The sequence below is a fragment of the Microtus oregoni genome, unplaced genomic scaffold, assembly GCF_018167655.1.
Source record: "Microtus oregoni isolate MIOR12 unplaced genomic scaffold, Mior012 000016F_ref0000370, whole genome shotgun sequence".
NCBI classification, from domain to species: domain Eukaryota; kingdom Metazoa; phylum Chordata; class Mammalia; order Rodentia; family Cricetidae; genus Microtus; species Microtus oregoni.
The window spans coordinates 24867858-24892983 of NW_024543075.1; the positions used below are offsets into that span (position 1 = coordinate 24867858).

Consider the following 25126-nt stretch of genomic DNA (forward strand, 5'->3'; position numbering starts at 1 on the left):
GCAAGCACGAGTTACCAGAGCCGCAGCTCAAGACAACCTCAGAAAGCTGGTGCTAAGTTCTCAGTAACAGACATTTTTAAAGTGAAAAAAAAAGTCAGAGAGGAGAAAGAGAAATAGATGTCCTGTAACAGCAGCAGAGGAAGAAGAGACGTTAGGAAAGATCTGTCTGCTCGGCTTGTTGAGAGACCCCTGCTGAGTCGGTGGCTTGGTGGCACAAGACCCTCTGAGAACCATTCTCGGGGAGCCCAAGACAAATGCCACCCATGTGCTAGATGGTGGGTAAGAACATTGAAGCAGACGGTGCAGTGTTCAGCAAGGGGAAGCCTGGTCAGAGTTGGAGGTGCAGGGGAATGCAGACTCAGGTTTGAAGTGAGTGTGCACTGAACATTGGAAAGGACTGTCCAGGTATGGGGCCTGCATTCTCAGCTGGACCCCTGAGGGACCAGTCAAACACACGCACACACACATGCACGCACGCACCTTTGTGGAAGCAGTATTCTTACAGTGAATAATGAGTCTCTGAAGCTCAAGAGCCTCCTCTGCTTCACAGTCTTCTGCTCCAACTAAGAAAAGTTAAACATCTTTTGTGGGAGACAAGATCTTACCATGTATCCCAGACTGGCCTCAAAATGGTACCCCTCCTGTCTTAGCTTTCTGAACACTGGGATTACAGGCTTTCCCAATACACATAGCTAAATCTAATATCCTTGTTTAAAAACTGCACATGTCACGTGATCCCATTCTTGTAAAATAGTTTCTCGGCAGTGTGTCGTTGCATCGCTAATACATTAGTGCCCCAGAAGGATGGGCTGCAGGAACTATCATCAAAAGGTTATTTCTCCATGTAACATTTTTATGTGGCACTACTCATGGTGAGACAGGAACAGACATCAACTTGTTTCCTATGGGCAGCCAGTGATGGATCACAGTAAGGATAGCACCAAAGTCCAAATTGGTGAAGCAATGAGTTTCATTGAGTTACCTTTCAGGAATTGGGGTGAGGGGATACTTATGGGAGCAGAACTGTGTCAGAGACATCTGCATCACTAAAGCCCACCCCAGCCTGAATGCGAGTCCACCAAAGCAGGAGACCTGGAGCCCACTGTGCCACTGCAGACAGTGAACAGACTGGAGAGTGTCCTTTCCAGGAAGCCGCAGTTCTCACGGCTCATATATGCTTGGGAAGGGAACTAGAGTATCTGGCTGGTTTCAGGGCCTTTGAGTTGTTTATTTACCCAGCTGAAGGAGCTTTCCTGCAGGATGGAATGTTTCACCTCCCCTTAGAACATCCTGTCTCTAAACCTTCCCTCCGAGATGGAGGTTTTACCTGGGAGGAAATTGCTATACAATTAGAGATTTAGAGTGGTTTATTACTTTTGTTATTTAAAAAGTGTTGTTTTATTAATAAGAATAATTTGGCTTGAGGGACTGTGGAGATGGTTCAGTCAATTAGGTGCCTACCACCCAAGCATGAGGGCCTGAGTTCGATTCCCCAGAATCTACATAAAATGCCAGCACAATGGTGCATGCCTGTAACACCAGTGCTGAGGGGCACAAAGACAGGAAGAGCCCTGAAATTCCTTGGGCAATCAGTCTCTCAGAGTCAACGAGCTTCAAGTTCAGTGAGCGACTCTGTCTCAAAATAATAAAGGCAGAGAGCTATCGTGACATCAGTTCTGACTCCCACAGTCATGAGTACATATGTGCTTACACACATGCGCATGTTCATACCAACAAGTACATACACCACACATACAGGGAGGCAGGGGGAGAGAGGAATAATTTAACTGAGCGTGTAAGGCCAGCACTAGGGAGGCTGAGGTAAGAGCATCACAAGTTTAAAGCTAGGGAGCTGCCAGATGGCTGCCAAGGGTGACGACCTGAGTTTGACTCCTGGGACCTACATGGTAGAAAGAGAAAACTGACTTCCATAAATTGTCCTCCAACCTCCACACACACGCTATGGCATGCCTTTCCCACAGATAATTAAACAGCTGCATGTACTCTTAAAAATAAGTTGTAAGCTAGGTTTGGCTACATAGTGAGTCCAAGTCGAATGCAATTGAACATTACTACAGAGCAGATCCCTGTCTCAAAGAATGAAAATAAGAAAATTTTACATAATCTTCACTTATCATTTTATATGGATAATAAAGACACTGGTCTTTTCAATTTTTTGCTCCAGTTTATAGTTACCAGTGACAGGTTAAGTGTCACCGCGATTGTCCTGGCCTGATAGTTATGTGTTTTAGATGCCTATAACTAGAGCAATCAAACTCTTCAAATACGAAAGTTAACCTTGGTCTGCTAATGGCATGTTCTGTTTCCTTGGGTGCAGGAAGTATCTATGATTTTTACTTCCTCAAACAAGGTGGTGGACACTGGAATGCATGGACAGAATACATCACCAAAGAAGAAGAGACTATCCCTGCAAATGCAAAGGTAAAAGAAATGCCATGGCTTCCGGAATTTCCCAAGAATCCTTCCAGGGGGAAGAACTGTTGGCAGGAGGCCGCTTGTTTGTTTCCTGGTTGCCCATCCATCCCCGAAATAATCACACAGAAACTGTATTATTTGCAATACCGTTTGGCCAATAGCTTAAGCTTATTTCTACCTAACTTATATCTTAAATTAACTCATTTCTATTAATCTGTGTATCGCTACATGGCTGTGGCTTACCAGGCAAAGTTCTGGCATCTGTCTGCTCTGGCAGGTACATGTGTCTGTTCTGGCAGGTACATGGCTTCTCACTGACTCCGCCTACTCTCTCCCTGTATATCTCGTCGAGCCTGGCTAAATTCTGTTAAGCCACTGGCCGAAAGCAGCTTCTTTATTAACTGATAAAAGCAACACATTTACAGAAGGACTTCCCACATCAATAACTACCAGCTCTCTGTGAGCATTTCCAGGAAGAGCTGTGCAAAGATCAAACCTTCAAAAGCATAGAGGTTAATAGCAGAGAGACCTAGATTCCTTATGTGGGCTTCAAGCTCCTTGCCTCAGTTTACCCAACCATATAATGGAAGAAAAAACAATAAAAGATGGTCACCAAGATTGAAGATAGTATACACACCCATGTGGCACATAGTAGGAGTTAGAAAGGTATTTGTCACTATTCTGATTATTGTCATTATTCTTATGGATCATAATTACCTCTTGGTCATCTAAACCTTAAAAATCTATTTTATATCCTCAGAAAAAGATTCCCTCCAGCAGAACTCAGAAAAACAGGTTCTAATCAATGAATTTTCTGGGTAGTGGCTAACTCACATATATCCAGTCCTACAGAGAATACACAAAGTGAGCACTCCTGTGCCTCTATTAGTACAACCTAGTAGATGTTATTGATCTTTCTGAGGTAACTGTGCAGCTCTTCAGAGTAGGGTCACAGATGGCAACAGATGGAAATGCGAGGCTATCGATAAACCAGGCAGGACCACAGATGCTCTTAGAGATGCCTTAGGCAGGGAGACTCTGCTGCTCTCAGGGCACACACTCTAGGGGCCAGTGCTGAAAGAAACCCCAGCACTGAGATCCTCAGCTCGAATTGTCCTTATACAGCTCTGTTGTCTGAATTTTGTGGATTTGAAATTGTACTAAGTTCATATGGACAGGAGCCCAGTGTAGAAAGTATTTTCAGCTCCAGTGGGTATTTTCCCCTTGTCAAACAAGCATTCAAGTAGCTAAAAATAACACTGGATGAAAGCCAGCTGGCTTCAAGTTCCTGGTCTCAACTACAAAATGGGCATCTTGAACCTGGTTCTGCATTCAGCATTGCTAAAGGGATGGGTGACTTCATGGAGAATCCTGGCCTGCTTGCAGCCTGTTTTTACCATGTCTTAAAGGGTTCCAGGGAAGACTTCAGGATGCTTCAAGCATGACATCCTTGAATGCATCCTCTTACTACACTTGATCCTTCTCTTCTCTGCTCTATGAACACATCCATCTGCTACCTTTCACCTAGCCAAATTATTTCTCAAAAGAAGCAAGCTTTTGTTTGCAAAGGCTTCCAAGTTGCATAGATTTGGTGGCACCCAAATCAAGGTCAAGTTTGGTTTGGGGAAACAACATTTACAAACTGCAGTGTGAATGGTACTTCCCAGAGCCACACAACACAGCAGATCAAGTTCATGCCTCCTTTTCAAACTAGACAAATGAGACCGCTAAGTAGAATACACATCTGCCCAGCCTTTGCCCTGCCCCACCTAAGAATCAGCTGTGACCAAAATGATTGATAACAGACTTTGGACTCAGAGAATTCAAATGTAGGTAAGATATTCTACCCAAAGTGATAAAGATTCCAGAAGCCATGATTGAGGTCTCCAAATCCATTTAGGATCCTCAGAGCCAAAAAGAATATGTTCAATTTCCATCTTGAAAACTTGAGTGATTCAGTGAGCACAGGTTTTGAAACACAGACCTCAAGGTTGGGGAAGGTGGGTCAGGAATAAGAAAAGTCCAGGGCTTATATTGCATTAGCTTTGTGTCGCTGTGATAGGATGTTAAGAGAGTCAGCTTAGAGGGGAAATGCCAACTGTGGCTGCTGGATCTATATTGTACTCCCTGGGCCCCATCATCACCCAGCTGGTGCTAAGGTATACTATTACTGCAGGAGGGCTTGACAGAGAAAACCTACTCACTTCATGACACCTAGGAGCAGAGAGAGCAAAAGAGGACAGGGATAGGATAAAGTCCTGAAAAAAATGTGCTCCAAAGACCCCTCTACCCTCTTCAATGGTTCTTATTTTTTAAGTGTCTACCAGCTTCCAATAAAGCAATGAGTCATGAACCCATCAAGGGATTAATCTACTGATGGGGTCAGAACCTCAGAATCCAATTACTTCACAAAACCCTCACCTCTGAACATTTCAGCATTGGAAATCAGACCTTCAGCACTTGAGCATTTGATGACATTCCAGGCCTAGACCATAACACACCTAAACCTTTGAGCCATGGTGGCATGTGGAAAGTGGATCTTGCTTGAGACAGGGGGATCTTGCTTGTTTGAAAGGAAGTCTCTGAGATAGAAGCTAGACCCTGATCCTTATGGTTAATGGTTTTTATGCCAGTTTAGTATTAAGAATGTAGACTTTGGAATCATACAAGCTGGAATTCAAGTCCCTGCCTTTCTACTTAGGTCCTATGTCTCTTAGACAAACTGAAAACTTCTATATCTCTGCTTCCGCAGGGACCATAGCACTCACCTTTATGTGTTTGGTCCCATTCGATATCTGACAACTGTGTATTGAATGTCATTTATCCCCATTTCAAAATTGAAACTGAAGGCCCTTGGAAGGTTAAATGGTTGCTCAAGGTCATAAAGATAATTTTTAAAAAATGGAGCTACAGTTCAAAGCCAGATCCCTTGAATCCCAAGGCCTAGTCTTCCTGGTCCAGGACCAAGATTTTCTCGCATCTTTGTAAAAACAGGTATCAGACCTCATCATCCCCACCATGGAGACTGCCCGGCAATCCTTCTTCTTAAAAACCTACCTGGACCATGAGATTCCGATACTGTTCGTGGGTCCTACCGGCACTGGCAAATCAGCCATTACCAACAACTTCCTTCTCCACCTTCCCAAAAATATCTACTTGCCCAACTTCATCAATTTCTCTGCCAGAACTTCAGCCAACCAGACCCAAGATATCATCATGGCTAAGCTGGATCGCCGGCGGAAAGGCCTTTTCGGGCCTCCCATAGGGAAGAAGGCAGTGGTGTTTGTAGGTAAGGCATTGACTTGGGTCTGGGTAGACCAAGTCCTTGGACCCAAGCTGCAGCAGCTCAGAGCTTCCTTACTCTCTCCAGCAAATGTTTATCTTTCCTTCCAACACCACTCCTCCATCTTACCTCCTTCTGCCTTCCCTCCTTTGTTCCTTCCTTCTGTTCCTCTTTCCTTCCCTCCCTCCTTTCCTGTCTCTCCTTTCCTCTCTGCTTCTCCTTTCCCTTCTTCATAGTGAACAGCATCTAGGAGACTGTGGTGGTGGCAGCTAAACTCTGACACCTCCAGAGGTAATATTTGTGTCCACTTGCTTCAGATATGTGAGTTGTCACCAAGTGACAGCAGATAAGTGGGCGTTGGCAGTCACTAAGGAAAGGAACCCAATAGTTGCCTAGAAAATGTCTGTGAAGTAAGAACAGAGATGTTTTCTCAACGTTCACCTTTGTACAAAGCACTTCCTCGTTTTTTTTTTCTTTTTCCAATTGAGCCTCAGACCTGAATGAGATTAATCATCATCATGATTGTACTAGCCTGGCTGCTGACTCAGGAGGTACTCATAATGCCCCTGCTGTCTTGGGTCATCTTGAGTCCTGTACTTCTAATTCATGTATTAATAACACATGTTTCGTGTTTCTATTTATATCCCTGTGGACGTACATCATCTCCTGAAAGGCAATAATCTTGTCTATTTTAGTTTTCCTTTCTCTTCTGTCTGTCCTTTCTTCCCCTCCCTCCAGGTCTCCCACCCTTTTAATGACATATCCAAAACCAGCTTAAGCCTTGCTGCTAAACCAAGCTGGGTTCCTGTATCATTTCCAACCCTAGGTATAGTTTGACTTAATTATTTACCTCGAACACACAGGTAATGCTATGTCCTTTAATGCCATGTTTGCATGAGTTTATTTTTCTAAAGTTCCTAAAATGTTGACTCACACAAACTGACCGTTCTATCAGTAATTGTTGAAGAGAAATGAAGAGAGGCTTTGCTGGATTTGATGTCTCCCATGTACCAAGACTGAGCCATGTGTTCCAGGAGGAAAATGTCCTTGTGCTTAAGAGACCCTGTATCCCATTCTTGCCATTTCGAGCCTCACCAAAAGCCCTAGTTCAAGGCCTTACTCCCCGCAGAGTTCAGCTATTGTAATGCCCAATCAGGAGAAAAGGTTCTTACTCAGTAGTCCAGGACTTGCTTAGCACGTAGAGGTTCTGGGTTCAATCCCCATCACACTAAAATGTCTATGTTAGTTGGCAGACAGCATGTCTATAGTATAAGATGTAGTGGTATATTATTTTCATAAATAAATTTTGCCTGAAAACCAAAACTAAAGCCACTAGAGGTCAGATAATGGTGACATACACCTTTAATCCCAGGATTTGGGAGACAGACGAGAGGGATCTCTGTGAGTTCAAGGCCACCCCAGGCTACACAAGATCAGCATAGAAACAAATTCAGGTGGTAGTGGCTCACACCTTTAATCCCAGTACTGGGAAGTCAAACGCCTTTAATCCCAGCACTAGAGGGAATATAAAATGGGAGGAAAGAGAGACAGTTGGCTTAGTTTATGGTCGCCCAGCCTTGGTAGAAATACAATTTCTTTTTTTATTATTTATTTATTTATTATGAATACAATACTCTGCCTGCATGTGTACCTGCACCCCAGAAGAGGGCACCAGATCTCATTATAGATAGTTGTGAGCCACCATATGGTTGCTGGGAATTGAACTCAGGACCTCTGGAAGAAGAGTCAGTGCTCTTAACCACTGAGCCATCTCTCCAGCCCTAGAAGTACAATTTCTCTAGTGACTTGATTACTTTGCTTTTCTGGTTTTTGAGTCAAACCCCAACTTCTGTCTCTGGGTTTTTATTATTTGTGTTACAATTTGAGATAAGCCTGGGTGTCTCAAGACAGAAAACACATCAAAAGGAAACTTTTGGCAGGGCCTTCACTGTCATATGCTTAGCAATTAACAAAATGTCTATGACATAGTAGACAGTGTATTTTGGCTAAGAAAAATGGCAGAAAGAAAACCCTTTCGTATCTGGTCAAGATGTCTACTGGCTGGGTCTAGAATGGGGGTGGGGGTCACTGGAAACAGACTTTCTCATGAAGGGAGCAGTCATTGGTTACCCCTGTAAGACCAGAGTACTCACAGTGTACTCACAGTGTGTGTGGCTATGACTTCCTTCTACAGATGACCTCAACATGCCAGCCAAAGAGGTGTATGGAGCCCAGCCCCCCATCGAGCTGCTGAGACAATGGATTGACCATGGTTACTGGTTTGACAAGAAAGATACAAATAGGCTGGACATTGTGGATGTTCTGCTTGTGACTGCCATGGGCCCCCCTGGTGGAGGAAGGAATGATATCACTGGTATGTCTAGGAAGAGGATTTATTCCTCTCTCCAGTCCCCTGCAGAGTGGGCTATCATGGATGAATTGGTTCAGGGCCTTCTGACAGGAGAAAATTGGAGTATGCCTTTGCACACAGCTGGGAAGGTTTGGGTTAGCACCAGACTTCAAGTTGGAAGCTGCATGTGGTGGGATGGGAAGATGACCAGAGTCTGTGAGGAAGTCTTTGTGTATTCATCAAAAAGGGGGTTCATAGGAAGAGGAGAGCAACTCGGCTGCATTTGCCTTGGATCTGAGCACAGCAAAGTCTAGGGAACCTTGAAGCCATAGGGAGTTTTTTATACTACTGTTTTCTTCGGCTTGTTCAAGCAGGAATGTGCTTCCAGAACACATAGCAATGGGTAGTTTTCAAGTTCAGCCATAGACAGGATCTCTGCAAAGTACCTGTCATGGAAGCTGGTCCTCAGCAACTGCCAGGAGCATGTCTGTAATCACATGATATCAAGCACAGCACTGGACCCAGCGGCAGCACCCATGTTCCATGGGGGCTCAGGGAGTGCCAGGTGAAGGGAGCTGAGTGGGTTTGTGGGGTGACCTAAGGGGAGAAAGGAAACAGTGTTCCGCTCTGGACTGGGTCCTCTCAGGAAGTGAGGATGATCTGATGAGTCAGTGTCTTAATTTTTATCCAGAAGTCTGTAAAAATGAAGAGAGCCCAATGCTGTCACTTGGTAAAGAAGCTGAGTCACCCGTATTAGCTGTGGAGGAGGAAACTGGGTCGCTTTCACGGTTGGCAAAGCAATCTTGTTCCCATTGTAATCTGTCACTGTCAGGGAATGCTTACATTTGATGTTGATGCTTTTAGAGAGACTTATTTTTATTGTATGCATATGAGTGTTTTGCTTATATGTATATATATATATGCAGTGCATTATATGTGTTCATGCATGTATACCAGCATATATATTATATATGTAATATATTTAATATATATATAATGTACTGCATGTATGCCTAGTGCCTGTGAAGGCTAGGATAGAGCACCAGATCCCCTGGAACTGAGGTTCTAGAAATATATAAGCCTCCATCTGGTGCTGAGAACCAAACCCGAGTCCCCCCCCCCAAGAGCAACAAGTACTCTTAATCACTAAGCCATCTCTCTAGCCCCCATTGCTGATGTTTAGTGAAGTGATATTCAGTAGGAAACCAACAACCTAGCCTATAATGCCAGTTATTAGTATTCAGATGGAGAAACTGAAGTTCAAGGCAATGTATTATGATTATTGCCAGCACACTGATGAAGAACATGGCAACAAATAGTCCATGTTTGCCAAGCACAAAGAAAGCATAAATTAATGTTAAGTTCTATTTTTTTCGTCAAAATACTGAGTGAGGCCCTCAAATTCATATACCTCCCAATCAGCAACATAGAAAATATCAGTCAGCCTCCACATGTATACATATACTCATACACATATACCATCATGCACATGTATATATACCTCTATATACAAGTACATAGATCATACACATACACACGCACATGCACACACACAATGGTATAAAGAAAACCCAACATTAACCTATGGTTTACATACAAATACACACATAAACATACCCACATATGAATACACAAATACCAAACACACACATAAATATGCTCATGCAAGAACACATACATACCAGACACCTACACATGAATACATATACCAAACAGACACACGCATGCACACACATACATTAACACATGAATACCAAGCGCACACACAGACACATAAAAATCAATCTATTGTTAACTTTTTAACAAGAAAAATGTACATATGTGTATTTTAAAGCTATTTATTTACTCTTATATGCATGAGTGTTTCACCTGGTTACCATGTGCATACAGTATCCATAGTGTCCAGAAGAGGGTGTTGGACGCTCTAGGCCTGGGGTCACAGATTGTTGTGAGCCCCATGTGGGTACTGAGAATTAAACCTGGGTCCACTAGAAGAACAGCCAGTGCTTTTAATCACTGAGTCATCTCTCAAGCCCCCTATATGTACATGTTTATATGTATGCTCACATACATAAAATTATAATACATGTGTGTGGGAAAAACACAGAAACTACATATTTACATATATATATATATATATATGTATGTATGTATATGAAAAACTGAAGGAGGAATTTCGGAGAAAAGCCAGCAGTAATGGAACTCCAAGTTTTGGCTCTTCCCAAATCAGTAGATCAATGCAAACAACTTACAGAGCCCGGTTCCCAAAATGCTAATGACTAGGAACAAAGCTAAGACAGCTACAGGCCCTGTAAGCTCTGCACACATGCGAAAGAAAGCAGGAAGAAGCAGTGGGGTTCCACAGGCCTGAGAGGGCAGATTAGAACATGGTAATTAACCTGGGAACAGAGGGCTGTGAGGGAGACGCTATCTACAAAGCACTTTTTTAATTATTTGGCTATTCTACAGGAACCAGACATTTCCTTTAGTTTTTAAAAATAGTTTTGTGAGACTGATGAGATGGCTCAGCAGTGAAGAGCATGTGTTGATCTTGCGGAGGGACCTGGGTTCAATTCCCGGGACCCTTGCTGGGCAGTTCACAACTGCCTGTAACTGGAGCTCCAGGGGATCCAGTGACCTCTTCTGGAGTCCTCAGACACCAGCATTTATCCATGCGCAGACCCATACACAGACACATAGAAATCCGTGATTAGAAACTGTGGGACTGGAGCCATGGAGGATATCGTCTGCTTCCAGAGGACCTGGCTTTGATTCCCAGCACTCGCACGATTGCTCACAACTCTCGAGACTCTAATTTCTAGGGATCCCCATGCCCTTGGTCTCCAGGGCATCGGGTAATGCATAGTGCACAGACTTACACATAAAATAGCTAAACAAACTTTAAAATAAATAAATAAGGATGAAATATTAAAACATAAAGCAATCTGTGCCAGAGGAGGCACTGTTATGACTTCTGCAAACCATGGAGGCAGTCTGTATTCAGGCTGAGCAGCAGTGGCCCCTCCAGCCACTCATGGCTACGAAGCACATTTGAAGCAGCTGGTGGGACCGCAGAAGCCATTCTCCATGTTCTAGTTACTATTGAGTATAAATGACTGCACGCAGCTGGGCCGATGCATCGATGGCAGGGCTATAGAGCAGGAGAGCAGGGAGAGACGGACTCTTTCCCAGGGTCACCAGGTCTGGGAAGAATGTGTGCAGACTCTAGATCTATGTGTTCCCAGGACGATTCACTCGCCATCTTAACATCGTTTCCATCAACGCCTTTGAAGATGACATCTTAACCAAGATATTCAGTTCTATCGCTGACTGGCACTTTGGGAAAGGGTTTGATGTCCTCTTCTTACGGTAAGAAGCTCCTGTGGCTTCCTGGTTATTGACCTGGCGGGGGAGGGAGGGGTCTAATTTCTGCTTGACTATGTGACTGGTCTGCCTCCTTCTTCCATCCAAGGTATGGGAGGATGCTGGTCCAAGCTACTCAGACAATTTACAGAGCCGCAGTGCAGAACTTCTTGCCAACTCCCTCCAAGTCACACTATGTTTTTAACCTTCGGGATTTTTCACGCGTGATCCAGGGGGTACTACTGTGCCCGCACACCCACCTGCAGGTCAGCCACTACTGTTCCTGTCTTGTGAATCTCTTGGCAGTATTCCTGGGTTGTACTAATAGTATGGCTGATAGGATGGTCTTCCACTAATCACAAACTCTGTTCTTCAAAGTGTGCAGGACAGAGTACTTTATATCCCTTGTCTTATGTATACCTCACACCAACCCCAAAATTTAGAGACTTTTTGAGAACCATCTCCACAAGTACCACTTTTAATATATTCAAATGACTGTCTTTGGCCTCTAGGACTTGGAAAAATTTATCCGGCTTTGGATCCATGAGGTATACCGAGTCTTTTATGACCGTCTGATTGACAATGAGGACAGACAGACTTTCTTCAACCTGGTGAAGGAAACCACCTCCAATTGCTTCAAACAGACCATGGAGAAGGTGGGTCTTTTGTTTGTTTGTTTGTTTGTTTTTTTGAGACAGGGTTTCTCTATGTAACTGCCTTGGCTATCCTGGAACTTGCTTTGTAGACTAGGCTGGCCTCGAACTCACAAAGATCCATCTGCCTCTGCCTCCTGAGTGCTGGGATAAAAGGTGTGCACCACTACTGCCTGACAGGCAAATCTTATTCTAGAATCATCTGGCCTCAGAAACAGCCCACATTAGTCTCAGACTCTAGATTCCATTCCCTGTAAAGACCACTCTTCTCCCCAAACCATGGGAAATGGCCCATCCAAAAATTAGTCTTTGATTTGTTGATATTTTACTTGGTCCAATTTTGCTTCATTTCTATGATAACATGTGTAAGTTTCAGTTCACTCAAAATGGTTAATATTATTTATTTTAAATTAATTTAAGGGACTAGAGAAAAGGCTCAGTCATTAAAAGCAGGTATCGCTGTTTCAGAGGACCCAGGTTTGACTCCTAGCACCCACAGTGAGCAGCTTACAATTTACCTCTAACAAAGATCCCCATCCCCACCTCACAAGCACTTGAACACACATGCACATACTCACACATAAACACACAGGAATGCTCATAACTAAAAACAAAAGAAAATCTTTACAAATAAAACTAATTTAACTTAAAATACACTCTAAGATCAATTCATTTGGATCTGGGGAGGAAAACACAAATTTTTATAATCTGAACAAGACCCTGGTAAAACTCAACCAAAAGATTCAGTATCATGTACCTATGACCATTTTCTTCTTTATATTTTAAAAGTGATTTTAAACCTATATATTTGCATCTGAATTTCCTTTACCAAGCAGTGGTTATATTTCCGAGAGAAACATAGGAGTGTCGTAGTATGCTACATCCCGAGGCTGAGAGCAGAGGGATTGACAGGTCCTTGTATCCCTGTATCAAGAGTGGGAAACATCTAAAGCACCCTACTCTGTTGTAGGAGCTGCAGGCCGCATTCCTGCCACCCCAGCTCCTGGTTGCCTGGCTATCTTATGCCCTGAAATAACAATGCACAAATTGTATTCTTTTAAACACTGCTTGGCCCATTATATCTAGCCTCTTCTCGGCTAACTCTCGCACCTGGACTAGCCCATTTCTAATAATCTGTGTAGCCCACAAGGTGGCTTACCAGGGAGATTCTAGCCTACGTCCATCCTGGGTCGGAGCTTCATCACATTTCCCCGGGAGAGGGGAGAGGAAATGGCGTCTGTCTGAGGCGTCTTACCTCACTTCCTCTTCCTCCCAATATTCTGTTCTATTTACTCCACCCACCTATGTTCTAACCTATGAGGGCCAAGCAGTTTCTTTATTTTTTAACCAATGACTTTCCTCCATCACTACTCTAGGCAGAGCAGAGAGGGGGGCTGTCGCCCACACCTCTGTTTGGTACAGAACCAAACATGGGAAAACAATGCCCTCCTTCTCCTGCCTTCTGTGGAATCTTACAAGCCAATCACCTTTTAGCAACTCAGGGACTAGCAGAAGTGTATACGGGGCATAGGTGTGTCTGTGAGGCTGAGCTTGGTGGCATACTCCTTTAATTCCGAGAGAATCTCTGCGAGTCCATGGACAACTTAATCTACACAGTTCCAGGCCAGCCTGGGCTACCCAGCAAGACCCTGCCTAAGAACACACAAGCGAAAACGGTAGTCAGGGCTGGGGAGCTGGCTTAGTTGTTAAACGCACTTGCTGCTCTGCCAGTTTGGCTCCCAGCACCCACATCAGGCGGTCCACAACCACCTGGAACTCTAGCTCCAAGGGACCTGACTCCATCTCTGACCTCTGAGCGTACACCCTCGTACATGTGAAATATACAAAAAAATTAAAAAATTAAAAATATGTGTATATGTCCCTGTATGGAGGTATGTACATATACATATGGTGCCCTTGGGGTCAGAAGAGGCTCCCCTCCAACGGAAGAAGTTACAGGCAAGTGTGAGCTGTCTGGTGCTGGGACCTGAACTTGGGTCCTCTATGGAGCTGGCCACTCCGCCAGCCCCACACAGCTGTACTGTTCTTCTATCCAGCCGTCACAGCCACATATTGTTTAAAATGCTTCTGTTGACACGTCTCCCTTTTTACTCCCTCCCTCCTCCCCACAGCCAGCCTGGACCACAGGCTAAGGGCCCAGCTGACACTTGCCTTTCCCGCAGGTGCTCATCCACCTATCACCCACCGGGAAGATAGTGGACGATAACATCCGGAGCCTCTTCTTCGGGGATTTTTTGAAGCCAGAAAGTGACCAAAAAATCTACGATGAGATCACTGACCTGAAACTCCTCACCGGGGTTATGGAGTACTATCTGGATGAGTTCAACAGCATCAGCAAGGCCCCCATGTCTTTGGTCATGTTCAAGTTCGCCATCGAGCACATCTCCCGGATCTGTAGGGTCCTGAAGCAGAACAAAGGCCACTTGCTCCTGGTGGGCATCGGGGGCAGTGGGCGGCAGAGTGCCACCAAGCTGTCCACGTTCATGAACTCGTACGAGCTCTACCAGATCGAAATCACAAAGAATTACACAGGCAACGATTGGAGGGAGGACCTGAAAAAGATCATGCTGCAGTCCGGAGTGGCCACCAAGAGCACTGTGTTCCTCTTCGCGGACAACCAGATCAAGGACGAGTCGTTTGTGGAAGACATCAACATGCTTCTGAACACAGGTGACGTGCCCAATATCTTCCCAGCGGATGAGAAGGCTGAGCTCGTGGAAAAGATGCAGACGGCAGCCAGGACGGAGGGAGAGAAGATTGAAGTCACCCCCCTGTCCATGTACAACTTCTTTATTGAGAGAGTGAGGAAGAACCTTCACATTGTCCTTGGTGAGAAGTGGGAGAGTCTGCATGCCCTTGGTTCTCTGGCATCTTTAGGGTCTTCCCTAATCCAGTCTCCTTTCCTGACCCCCAAACTGATCTAATCCAGGCACCAACCAACGGTCACAATCTGGGCTTCCTCTGGCAATTTTTTTTTTCAATCTTGCCCCAAACAACTGTGTTAAGCCTGTTCCGGTCTCTTCAGTTCTCTGAAGTCTTCGAGAAAGATCACAGCTTAGCACATTGCCTGGTGCAGACCACCAGGGTTCTCTTCGAAGGATCTGGGCAAGCTGTCTATAACCCCTGGTCACCTTTCTCTGTCCCTACATCCCTCATGCTAGCCAAGCCACTGTGGCCTCTCTCAGATCTCACCTCTGCACCATCCTCTCCCATGTCTGTTCTTGTTCATTCTAGATCTGTCTGATCCATTGATCCAGAGTGGGATTTTTTTTCTGTGTTGCAGATAAGTGTGTGTGTGTGTGTGTGTGTGTGTGTGTGTGTGTGTGTATGCACAAATTAAAATAATCACTCTCTGTTAGGATGGAGATCAAAGAACAAAACCTTACCCATGTCTTACAAGGTCATCCACCAGATTGCTCCCCATAATCCTCTACCCTCCTCTGGAGCCTGATTCCTCTCCTGGCCCTTCAGCCACACTGACCTCTCCATACTTCCTCCTATGTATGCATCGTGCTTCCTGAAAACACCAAATAAACAGTGAATGGGATTTGAATTGCAGAGCCAAGAGCCTGTGGCTGAATGGAGATGGGGTCAGAAACAATCCATGAGCAACTTCTGTTAGTATCTAAACATGGGTACCTTACGTGAAAGCACAGAGAGAACAGATGGGACAAAGGGCTGTATCCCCACTAAGGGACCCAAATGTGCATTCAGGAGATTAAGGGGAAAAAAGACTACCATAACACGTTGAGACGCCATCATAAAAATATCCCACAATTCCTCTGTTTCCCAGGCTCTCATCATGGTTATTTACAACAGCATCCCCAGCCAGAGGCATCATTGGCCCCTGGGGAACCTCTCCCTTCCCTTCGTTTCTCCAAGCCTTGGTAGAAGGGAACTAACCAAGCCTATTTGTCGCTAGCCATGAGTCCAATCGGGGATGCCTTCAGAACGCGCCTGAGGATGTTCCCTTCGCTGATCAACTGCTGTACAATTGACTGGTTCCAGTCCTGGCCGACCGATGCCCTGGAGCTGGTGGCCAACAAATTTCTCGAGGACGTGGAGCTCGATGACAGCATTCGGACAGAGTAAGCGTCACTTTTAGCCCAGCAACCCAGGTGTTCCAGCTGAAATCCCAGCTGGCTGTTCATGCTCTTTTACAGAGTTCTCGGCTTACGGGCAGAAAACAGCTGACATTTTTAAATCAAGCAACATTTGTGTTAGCTGTTTAGTTCAGCACCTTTGCTGAGAAAGAAAGGTAGTGAGGGCCAGTAAAATAGCTCGGAAGGTGAAGGCCGCTGATAGCCTGGGTTCGATCCCCAGGACCCACGTGGTGGAAGGAGAGAACTGACTCCTGCAAGCTGTCCTCTGACCTCCATGTGTTTGCCATGGTAGGTGCAAGCATGCACACGCATACACAGACACAGAAAAGAAGTCATATGTGATATGTAATTGAAACGTGCTCTGTACTCCAGATGCTTCTCCAGATGCCAGAAATTGAAAAGTCCTGCAGAAGCCCTGGTGTTTCATAAAGGGTCAGAGTCGTCCCTGTAGACTGTCCACCTCCCTCTTTCTCTCTCCCTGGCTCTGTTCGCCTGTTTGGTTCTAACAGTCCAGTCAGGGTACGCACCCTCTGATGCGCTGATGTCCGTGACTGTAGAAAGTCCCAGGTAACTCCTCTGGTCTCCTTGGCAGGGTCGTCTCCATGTGCAAATACTTTCAGGAGAGTGTGAAGACGCTGTCTGTTGAATATTACAACACACTTCTGAGACACAACTATGTGACACCTACCTCTTACCTGGAACTGATCCTGACCTTCAAAACGCTCCTGAATAGCAAGAGACAAGAGGTGGACACGATGAGGAACCGCTACTTGGCAGGCTTGCAGAAGCTGGAATTTGCTTCTTCTCAAGTGAGCACTTTGATAGAACAGGGGACAGAGGCTGGGTGTGTCGAGACCCAGAATGCCAGAGGGCATCAAATACACAATCCGGCTGGCACTTGCCTAGCTCACCTCACTTACTTCATTTTGATCTCAACTTCAGGTGACCCTGTCTATTTGAGTTCACTTGCTTGTTCATTGTGGACTTTTTACTTATGGTATTAATTGGGTCTCTTAAAGTACCATAGTGAGGAGGGTATGGTGGCACATACCTTTAATCCTAGCACCTGGGAAGCAGAGGTGGATCTCTGTGAGTTCAAGGGCAGGTTAGTCTAACAAAACAAAGTAAGTTCCAGCACAGCCAGAACTACCTTGTCTCGAAAAAAAAAAAAAAAAAAGCAGTAATTAGCATTCATCTGAATCCTGGCACTCCCTTAGTTAGAACCTCGGCTGTGGCATCTGTGTGAGCCTTGGGAAGGAGAAGGTAGGGCTTTGAAAGGCTAGGACTGATCCCAAATTACAGTGGTCTGACCTGTCACTGTGACTGCATGACTCGGGGACAGGTGGGATCGTCAGAAGTAGACCACTATGCTGCTCTGGTCCTGGGGCTGCTGGGTCTAATGTTGAAAGCTAAAGTCTCTCTAAACCGGGGTGAGAAAACCGTGGTGCTGGGGAGGCAGAAAAGGGACCAAAAATAGCATAGACCTGAGAAGGGAAGGACGGCACGGGTTAGCATGCTTTGAGCCTTGTGGGTCTCACGCCTGGCGCTGTGTGCCAGAAAGACTGCCATTGTCTCCTGCTACAAAGAAACCAGCACACAGAGAGGCCAGGAGACATGTCTGTGGTCATTCAGCCTGGTGAGTAGTCACACCAGAACTAGGACTCAAACAGTCTTGACCCCGGGGCCAGTTCCCAATCAGGCCAGCCTGTCATGCTCTGGTTTCCACACAGGCTCCTGGGGGTGAAACTGCATGGAGAGAAATCATAACTCTTCATTGGGAAAATCTCATGAATTTGGTTTCTGAAAAGTTGCAATCCCCAAAGAGTGCTGAGGCCCCATCGCTGAAGACGTTCAAGCAGCCCCAAAGGGCACTTGCAGATATGTTCCCAAGAGCACCGGCTGGATAAGAGGCCTGCAAACATCAAACTTGTGTTTCTTAACAGTTCTAGGGGCCTGGAAGTCAAGCTCAAGGAGATGGCAGATCCAGTGTTTGGTGGAGGTTCTCCTCCCAGTAACGTTTTCATTTAAATTTCAGGGTTGTTTTGTTCTGGTGTATGTGTGTGCACATGTGAGTGCACATGTGTGTGTGAGCATGCATTTTGTGTGTGCACATGTGTGCACTTGCGTGTGTGAGCATGCATGTGTGTGTGCGTACATGTGCATGCATGCATGTATGTGTGTGCATGTGTGTGTGTGCATGTGTGAGTATTCACGCACCACAGGATGCAGTGGAGGTCAGATGACAAATTACTGGAATAGTAACCCCTCATCTTTTTTCACTGTTCCATTTCTGTGGGATCAGGGAGAAGGTTACATGTGCTACGGCATGTGTATAGAGGACAAAGGACAACACGCAGGAGTCACTTCTTTCCTTGCACCACGTTGATTCCTGGCTTGAACTCGGTGGTGCGAGATTTCACCTATGTGGCATCTTGCCATCCCATCCACCTCTATGTGGATTCTGGGGCCTCCAACTCAGGCTGTCAATCTGTAGAGCAGGCGCCTAGCCCAGAAAATAACCTTGGTGTGTCTTCACATGGGAGAAAGGACAGATCTCTCGTGTCTTCTTACTAAGGACATTTATCCCATCATGAGGTTCCCACCCTTAGGACCTCATCTATCCCTAATGACCTCCAAAGGTTCCATTGCCAAATATCATTATCTCTAAATTAAGCTCCAACAGATATATTTGAAGGAGACAAGTATTCAATCCACAGCACTAGAAAAAGTAGCCTTGCAAGTTCCTTCTAGCTTGGGCTGCTGAAACACCCCTGTAATCCCAGGACTCTTGGAGATTGGGGATGGAGAACTGAGAGCTCAAGAATCTGATTATACTAGAAGTTGAAGGTCAGCCTGGGATGCCGATTGAGCATGTGCCTGTATGTATGGGCACACATGTGTGCAAGTGAGTACACTGTATCATATTAAAAGTAGCTTTAGGACCCACGGACCGTGGAAATGGATCTGGGGTGAAACACTTGCCATGCAAATGTGAGGGCCAAAGTTCAGATTCCCTGAACTCACATAAATGCCAGGTGGACATAATGGCCCACCTATAATCCCAGAAGGTAGGAGACAGAGACATCTCTGCAACAAGATGGCTAGCTAGACTAGTCAGATAGGCAGTTCCAGGTTTAATTGTGAGGCCTCTCCTCAATATGTCTGTCAAGAAAGATAGCTAACTTCTGGCCTCCACAAGAGCACGTATGCATGGCATAGGTGCGCACACACACAAACATAGTGGGTTTAAATGGATTTTATGACTTGGCCTCTCTTTTCCTGCACTCAGCAGTAGAATAGAAACTCAATAAGGGAAGAAACTGTATGTTTAACGTTCTATGCCTGTGCTTTGCACAGCTCTTGATAACTGCAACATTCAGTATGGACTCAGTAACTAGGTGTAGAAAGCTTAAGAGCATAAAACCAGCTGACGAGTATATGCCCAGGACCACGTCAGAATCAGCCACCCTTCCTTTCCGCATTGGGCCAGTGTTGCAGGACTTTCCGTTTTCAGCATTGCCACGACTGACTCTTCTGTCCGTGTCTCCTCACTAGGTGGCTGTCATGCAAGTGGAGCTCACGGCCCTTCAACCTCAGCTCATCCTCACCTCTGAGGAGACCGCTAAGATGATGGTGAAAATCGAAGCCGAAACCAGAGAAGCAGATGCCAAGAAACTGCTGGTCCAGGCGGATGAAAAGGAAGCTAACGCTGCCGCCGCCATCTCCCAGGCCATCAAGGTAAGAGCAGCAGAGTGCCGTGGAGGGAGCCCACCCTGTCGAACGTATGTGACTGAGCCCACCTTGCAGGGGAGACACAGAACGCTCGGAAAGGGTGGGTGAGTTTTCTAAATCCTGAGTTAGGAATGAATGAAGGAGCCTTCGGGGCCAAATATGCTCCATCCCACTCTGAGTCCCAACCAAGGCTCAGCACCATCTGATCTCGCCTGCTAACTTTCCCCTTGTTCACTCTGCCCTGGCTACAGTGGCCTTCTGGCTGTTCTCTCCCCAGGGCCACTACACAGCTGTTCTCTTTGCCTTTAGCTCTCCCCACGCTGTCTTCGTCACCTCTGTCACAGTTTTGTTCAGTTTTGCCAAATGTGTGTGTAGATACAGAACAAAGACTGTCTTTTAGACGGCAGAACATTGAACCTAGAGGGCTCTGTTTGAAGGTGCTTCTGATCCCGGAGACCAAGTCCTGAGCAGGAATCGGCACACATACAGACGGCAGAAGCTAGCCTCCTCATCACTGATGGGACATTACATAGGTCTCAGAACACTCCTGGTACGTGATTCCATCTGGAGATCACAGCCACCTTACGCATGGTTAGTGTCAGGACCTGAGAATCGCTAGCTAGCCTTGGGGTCACTGGTGAAATGATCTCACAAAGCAGTGTAGATCACTAACACGATCTACACTAACCCAGGCTCAGGGCACGTAGGCTAAGGCATTTATCCCTGCGCCTTAAGGAATCAGGGAATTCCTTCAACCATTTTCAAGCATGAGTTTGAGCAAGAGGCGATCTGTCTGGCATCTGTCCTAAATAGGCCATGGGTCATTTTCCTGAAAAGTACAGGCCTTCCAATTGGCGTTTCTCCAATGAATCCCGAGACCTGACCTCTGCTGGATGTTTTTCAGAGAGTCTGATCCCTCCCCATTCTCAGAATTCACAATGAACACCAAGTCCTAGGTTGTGAAAGTTGGTTCATTTGCGGTCTTGGTGGCTCAGACAAAGGACACAATGGAAACCATAAAAGTTAGCCACTCTCAGATGCCAGAAACCAGATTCTGGTGGGCGGTCACTCGGTGGTAAAATGATTATACTGGACACAAATTTTTATTAAATAAGTATTTTAACAAATATTTATTAAACATCTTTTATGCACTGGTACATTTTTAGTCGGGAAAAATAGGAATGAATAGGAATTAAATGAACTCCTTTTCTCGTGGAGACTGTGTTCTCTGATGCTCATTGTCTTGGATACTTCTAAGCACTCCGAAATACACTACAACACACACAGATTCCCAGCTGGCATAGGAGGCAATCATGACACAGGATTTTTCCAAAATAGCAAGGCCACCAAATGACATGGTCAGCTTTCAACCCTAAAGTTCTTTGACTGCCCCCGCCCCCCGGCATTTGACCATGATTTCAGAGGTTGCAAACTGGCATCTAGAGACCACATGTATCACGGGATGCATAGAATATTTGGTCAATTCATTTTTTCAGACAGGGTCTTGATATGTTTCCCAGATGGACCTTGAGCTCCCAGTCCTCTCGCCTCCGCCTCCTGAGTGCTGGGATTGCAAGTAAACATGTCACAACCACATTTGGTGATGTTTTATTTCAAGTAACAAATAGTAAACATTTAAAACGCAGATAATTTCAAGTAAAAATTCTGAACTGTTTGCTTTTCCTTAGAAAATAAAATTGGGACTCTGACAACTTTGGCTCTGCTTTCTTGGGTTGCACCCATCCACGGGCCTAAGAACATGCTGTCCCTCTGTGTTCCAGCTCACCAAGCCCCATCCAGTTCAGGTCCTCCTCTCATCTCCATGGCACGGCCCCTGAATGGGTATGACTCTACAATTCTCTCGTGATTCAGTACTGTAGCCAGGCCACCAGAGCTCAGTGCCAGCTCTGCCCCCTTCCCCAGTCTCTACATCAATGCCTTGAAGGTACTAAGGATGCAAGCAAACATGGACTGGAGAGATTTCTCAGTGGTTAACAGTGCTAGCTGCTCTTGCATAGGACTTGAATTAGGTGCCCAGGACCTACATGGTGGGCACACAACTATTTGTAACTTTAGTTCCAATGGGTCCAACACCCTTTCCTGGCATCCGCAGGCACAAGCGTGTGTGTGATGCACATACATACATGTAGTCAAGAGACTCATACAAATTTATAAACAAGTAAATAAACAAGCAAGTTAATAAATAGTATGGAAAGTGTGAGCAGGTGCCAGAGTTGTCCTCTGAAACAGCTGTTCTTTGCCCTCCACCCAGTGTGGGATCTAGCTTTTCACCAAGTGTCAGAATCATCTGGCAGGGAATGCCCCAGCCAGGGTTCTGCTCTGGAATGCTACGGGAAGCAGCAAACCTGCTGGGTCAGGAGAGAAGAGCAATGACGTGGGGTTTATGAAGAGCTGAGAGGGACTTCTCACCATGCCCTGGGCAACAGCTGACTCCTTGGGTTTCAGTGGGAAGGGCGGGGTCTGATGCTGCCCATCTGAGCTCCAATCCTGCGAGTCCTGGAGGTGAGTCAGGTGGAGGAAGCCACCCAGGGAGGAGAAGAAAGAAACCGCAGCTCACTCCACAGTTTCCCCAAGGCTTTTCTGTGCACAGGCTCTTTCTGAGGTTTCCAGGGTTGTGGTGGTCCTCTGCAAGAAGACTGCTAAGTTTCTCTATGCTTCTTAACCTCTAAAGATGACAGCGTGGGAGCGTGTGGGACACCGGACCTAACACGTACTAACGGCTCCACCGAGCAAGAATTCATGCAGAGGAGATCTGGAAACTGAAAGAGGTGGAGCTGGGCTCCCAACACCTGATTCATAAGTGCAGCAGTTTCCTGACCTGGCAGGTTCTTGCCAGTAATGACACATACCTGTCCTTTCAGCATTTGGGAGGTGGAGGCTTGCTAGCTGGGACTGCCGTATACACCCATCAAACAAAGAAACAAGGACAGCTGGCCAACTCCTCTCAGACTACTAAATCACTTCTTCCACTCCAGTGAGGATAATCTTGGATAATTACCGCAGCACGGATTTCAGTTCATCAAAACACATGGGCTCCGTATCTGACAGCCTTGATGTTCTCTGCATTGCTGACACCCGACGGCCGTTTTTAATTATAAGATTTTAATCATACAAACATGTGTCATAACATATGAAATTTTTAAAAGACTTTAATTTAGAAACATTTTCAGGTCTCAGCTCCAATTTGAAATTTCTTCCTTGTGATTTTCATGGAAATGGTTGTGATTTTCACAGTACTTTGTTTTACCTTAATATCTTACGATGAATGCTTTTCCAAGATATCATTTAGATACTGTGTGTGGAGATATGTGTGATATATGTGCTTGTTATTGTGGGTATATGTGTCTATTTGTGTGTATGTGTGGTGGATGTGCTTGTTCTGTGTGTGTGTGTGCGTGCACATTTGTGTATGTGTGCTTGGTATTTGTGTTTGTGGTGTGTATGTGCAGTGTGTATACTTGTTATTGTGGGTGTATACACATCTGTGTGTATGTGCAGTGTGTGTACTTACTTTATGGGTGTATGCTCATTTGTGTGTGTGTGGTGTATATACTTGTCATTATGGGTGTGTGTACATCTGTGCATGAGTGTGTGGAAGGCAAAGGTTGACATCAGCTGTCTTTGCTCAATCAGTCTCTACCTTTATTTTTTGAGTCACGATCTCTCACTGAACCTGGAGGTCCCCCATTCAGCTAGGTCTGCTGGCAATGAGTTTTGCCTCACTGTGCCCAGCTTTTTATGTGGGTGCTGGGGCATGAGCTTAGCTCCTTGTGCTTTCACAGTGGGCACTTTAGCAGCTGAGCTGTCATCCCAGCCCCTCATGGAGACATCACAGGGACCACGGAGAGGAGGAATGTCACACTTTAAGTGACCATTTCTCTGTTGGGCATGGACGTCTATCGCCTCCTCCTGCTCTCAGATTTCAGTGTTTCTGAAATGTCAAGTGGTATTTCTCGACAAAGCCACTGACAGAGTCACCCAAGAGTTAAGAATGCAGATGGCCAGACCCCACCTAGACCGAGTGACTCAGAATCTGCAGCTGGAGATGTTCCCGGCAATGCTTGGGGACGGGTGCACAACCGCTGTGGAGAATCCCCACGGCAGATTCCTCCCAGCAAGCAGTCCTTTAGAGCCACCTGACAAACCAGCTGGCAGCAAAACCGAGCTGCAGCCCAGCTCTGTCTCTGGGGAGCAGAGGTGGCAGGCTCTGCAAAGGTGTGAAGTGTGGACAGGCCCCTGGCTGTGAGGAAGTGAAATGGCTTTTATTGTTACAGAATTGTGGTTCCGTGCTCCCCTGTCCAACCTTCCTTTATCCCAATCCTCCTGCTTTCCCAAGGCCCGACCTCCTTCCCTTCTAACTTTTCTCTCCCCATCTCCCCTTACCCCCAACCCACCCCACCCCAAGATCCCAATTTTCTCCCCGGCAATTATGTCTACTTCCCTTAGCCAAGAGGATAACTATATGCTTTTCCTTGGGTTCCCCTTCTTACTTAGCTTCTTTAGATTCACCTATTGTAGACTCCGTGACCCTTATTTATGGCTAGAAACCAATTATGAGTGAGTACATCCCATGTTCATCTTTTTGGGTCTGGGATACCTCACTCAGGATAGTGTTTTCTTTTTCCATCCATTTGCATGCAAAATTCGAGACTGCAACACAGGCTGCTTTCGCTTGCCTAGGAACTGACCTCCTCCGCTTGTAATACAAGCACTCATGAGGCAGAGGCAGGAAGTTCATGGGTCCAAGGCCAGCCTGGGGTACACAGCACATTTGAGGACATCAGGGATAGAGAGAGACCATGCCACAAACGATTGTGAGGTTTCTCACAAATTGGGATTCTCCTGTGAGGTTCTCCTTCAGTCATAACTGCATGATCACCCTCAGATAACAGTTCACTAAAAGAGGATCTAGGAGCCCAGCTCTGGCACTCACCAACTGTATGCCCTTGCCTAACTCGGTTTTAGGTCTTGGGCATTTTTTTTTTCCTTGATGGAATTTGAGTTACTAAATAACCCAAAAAAGCCCCCGTAGTTGTGAAGTTCTATCTCAGCAAGCGTCTTTCTTTTTAAGAGAATTAAGGTATAATGCCCTTGCCTTTAATGTTCTCCCTTTGAAGTTGTGGGATTCCGTACGGTTTTGTATATTCACAGAGTTGTGTGAACA

At 45.7% G+C, this 25126-nt stretch overlaps 1 protein-coding gene across 2 annotated transcripts in view; it reads left to right on the plus strand.

Moving 5' to 3' along the window:
* Positions 1–25126, plus strand: part of Dnah3 (dynein axonemal heavy chain 3) — a 162606-nt gene that overhangs the window by 103242 nt on the left and 34238 nt on the right. For both annotated transcript variants that reach the window (XM_041666669.1, XM_041666670.1), the window contains exons 41-50: positions 2339–2442; positions 5431–5725; positions 7914–8093; positions 11315–11438; positions 11542–11698; positions 11945–12088; positions 14269–14935; positions 16029–16194; positions 16802–17018; positions 19765–19947. In XM_041666669.1, coding sequence (XP_041522603.1) covers positions 2339–2442; positions 5431–5725; positions 7914–8093; positions 11315–11438; positions 11542–11698; positions 11945–12088; positions 14269–14935; positions 16029–16194; positions 16802–17018; positions 19765–19947 — 2237 coding nt within the window. The remainder of the gene's footprint in view (positions 1–2338; positions 2443–5430; positions 5726–7913; positions 8094–11314; positions 11439–11541; positions 11699–11944; positions 12089–14268; positions 14936–16028; positions 16195–16801; positions 17019–19764; positions 19948–25126) is intronic.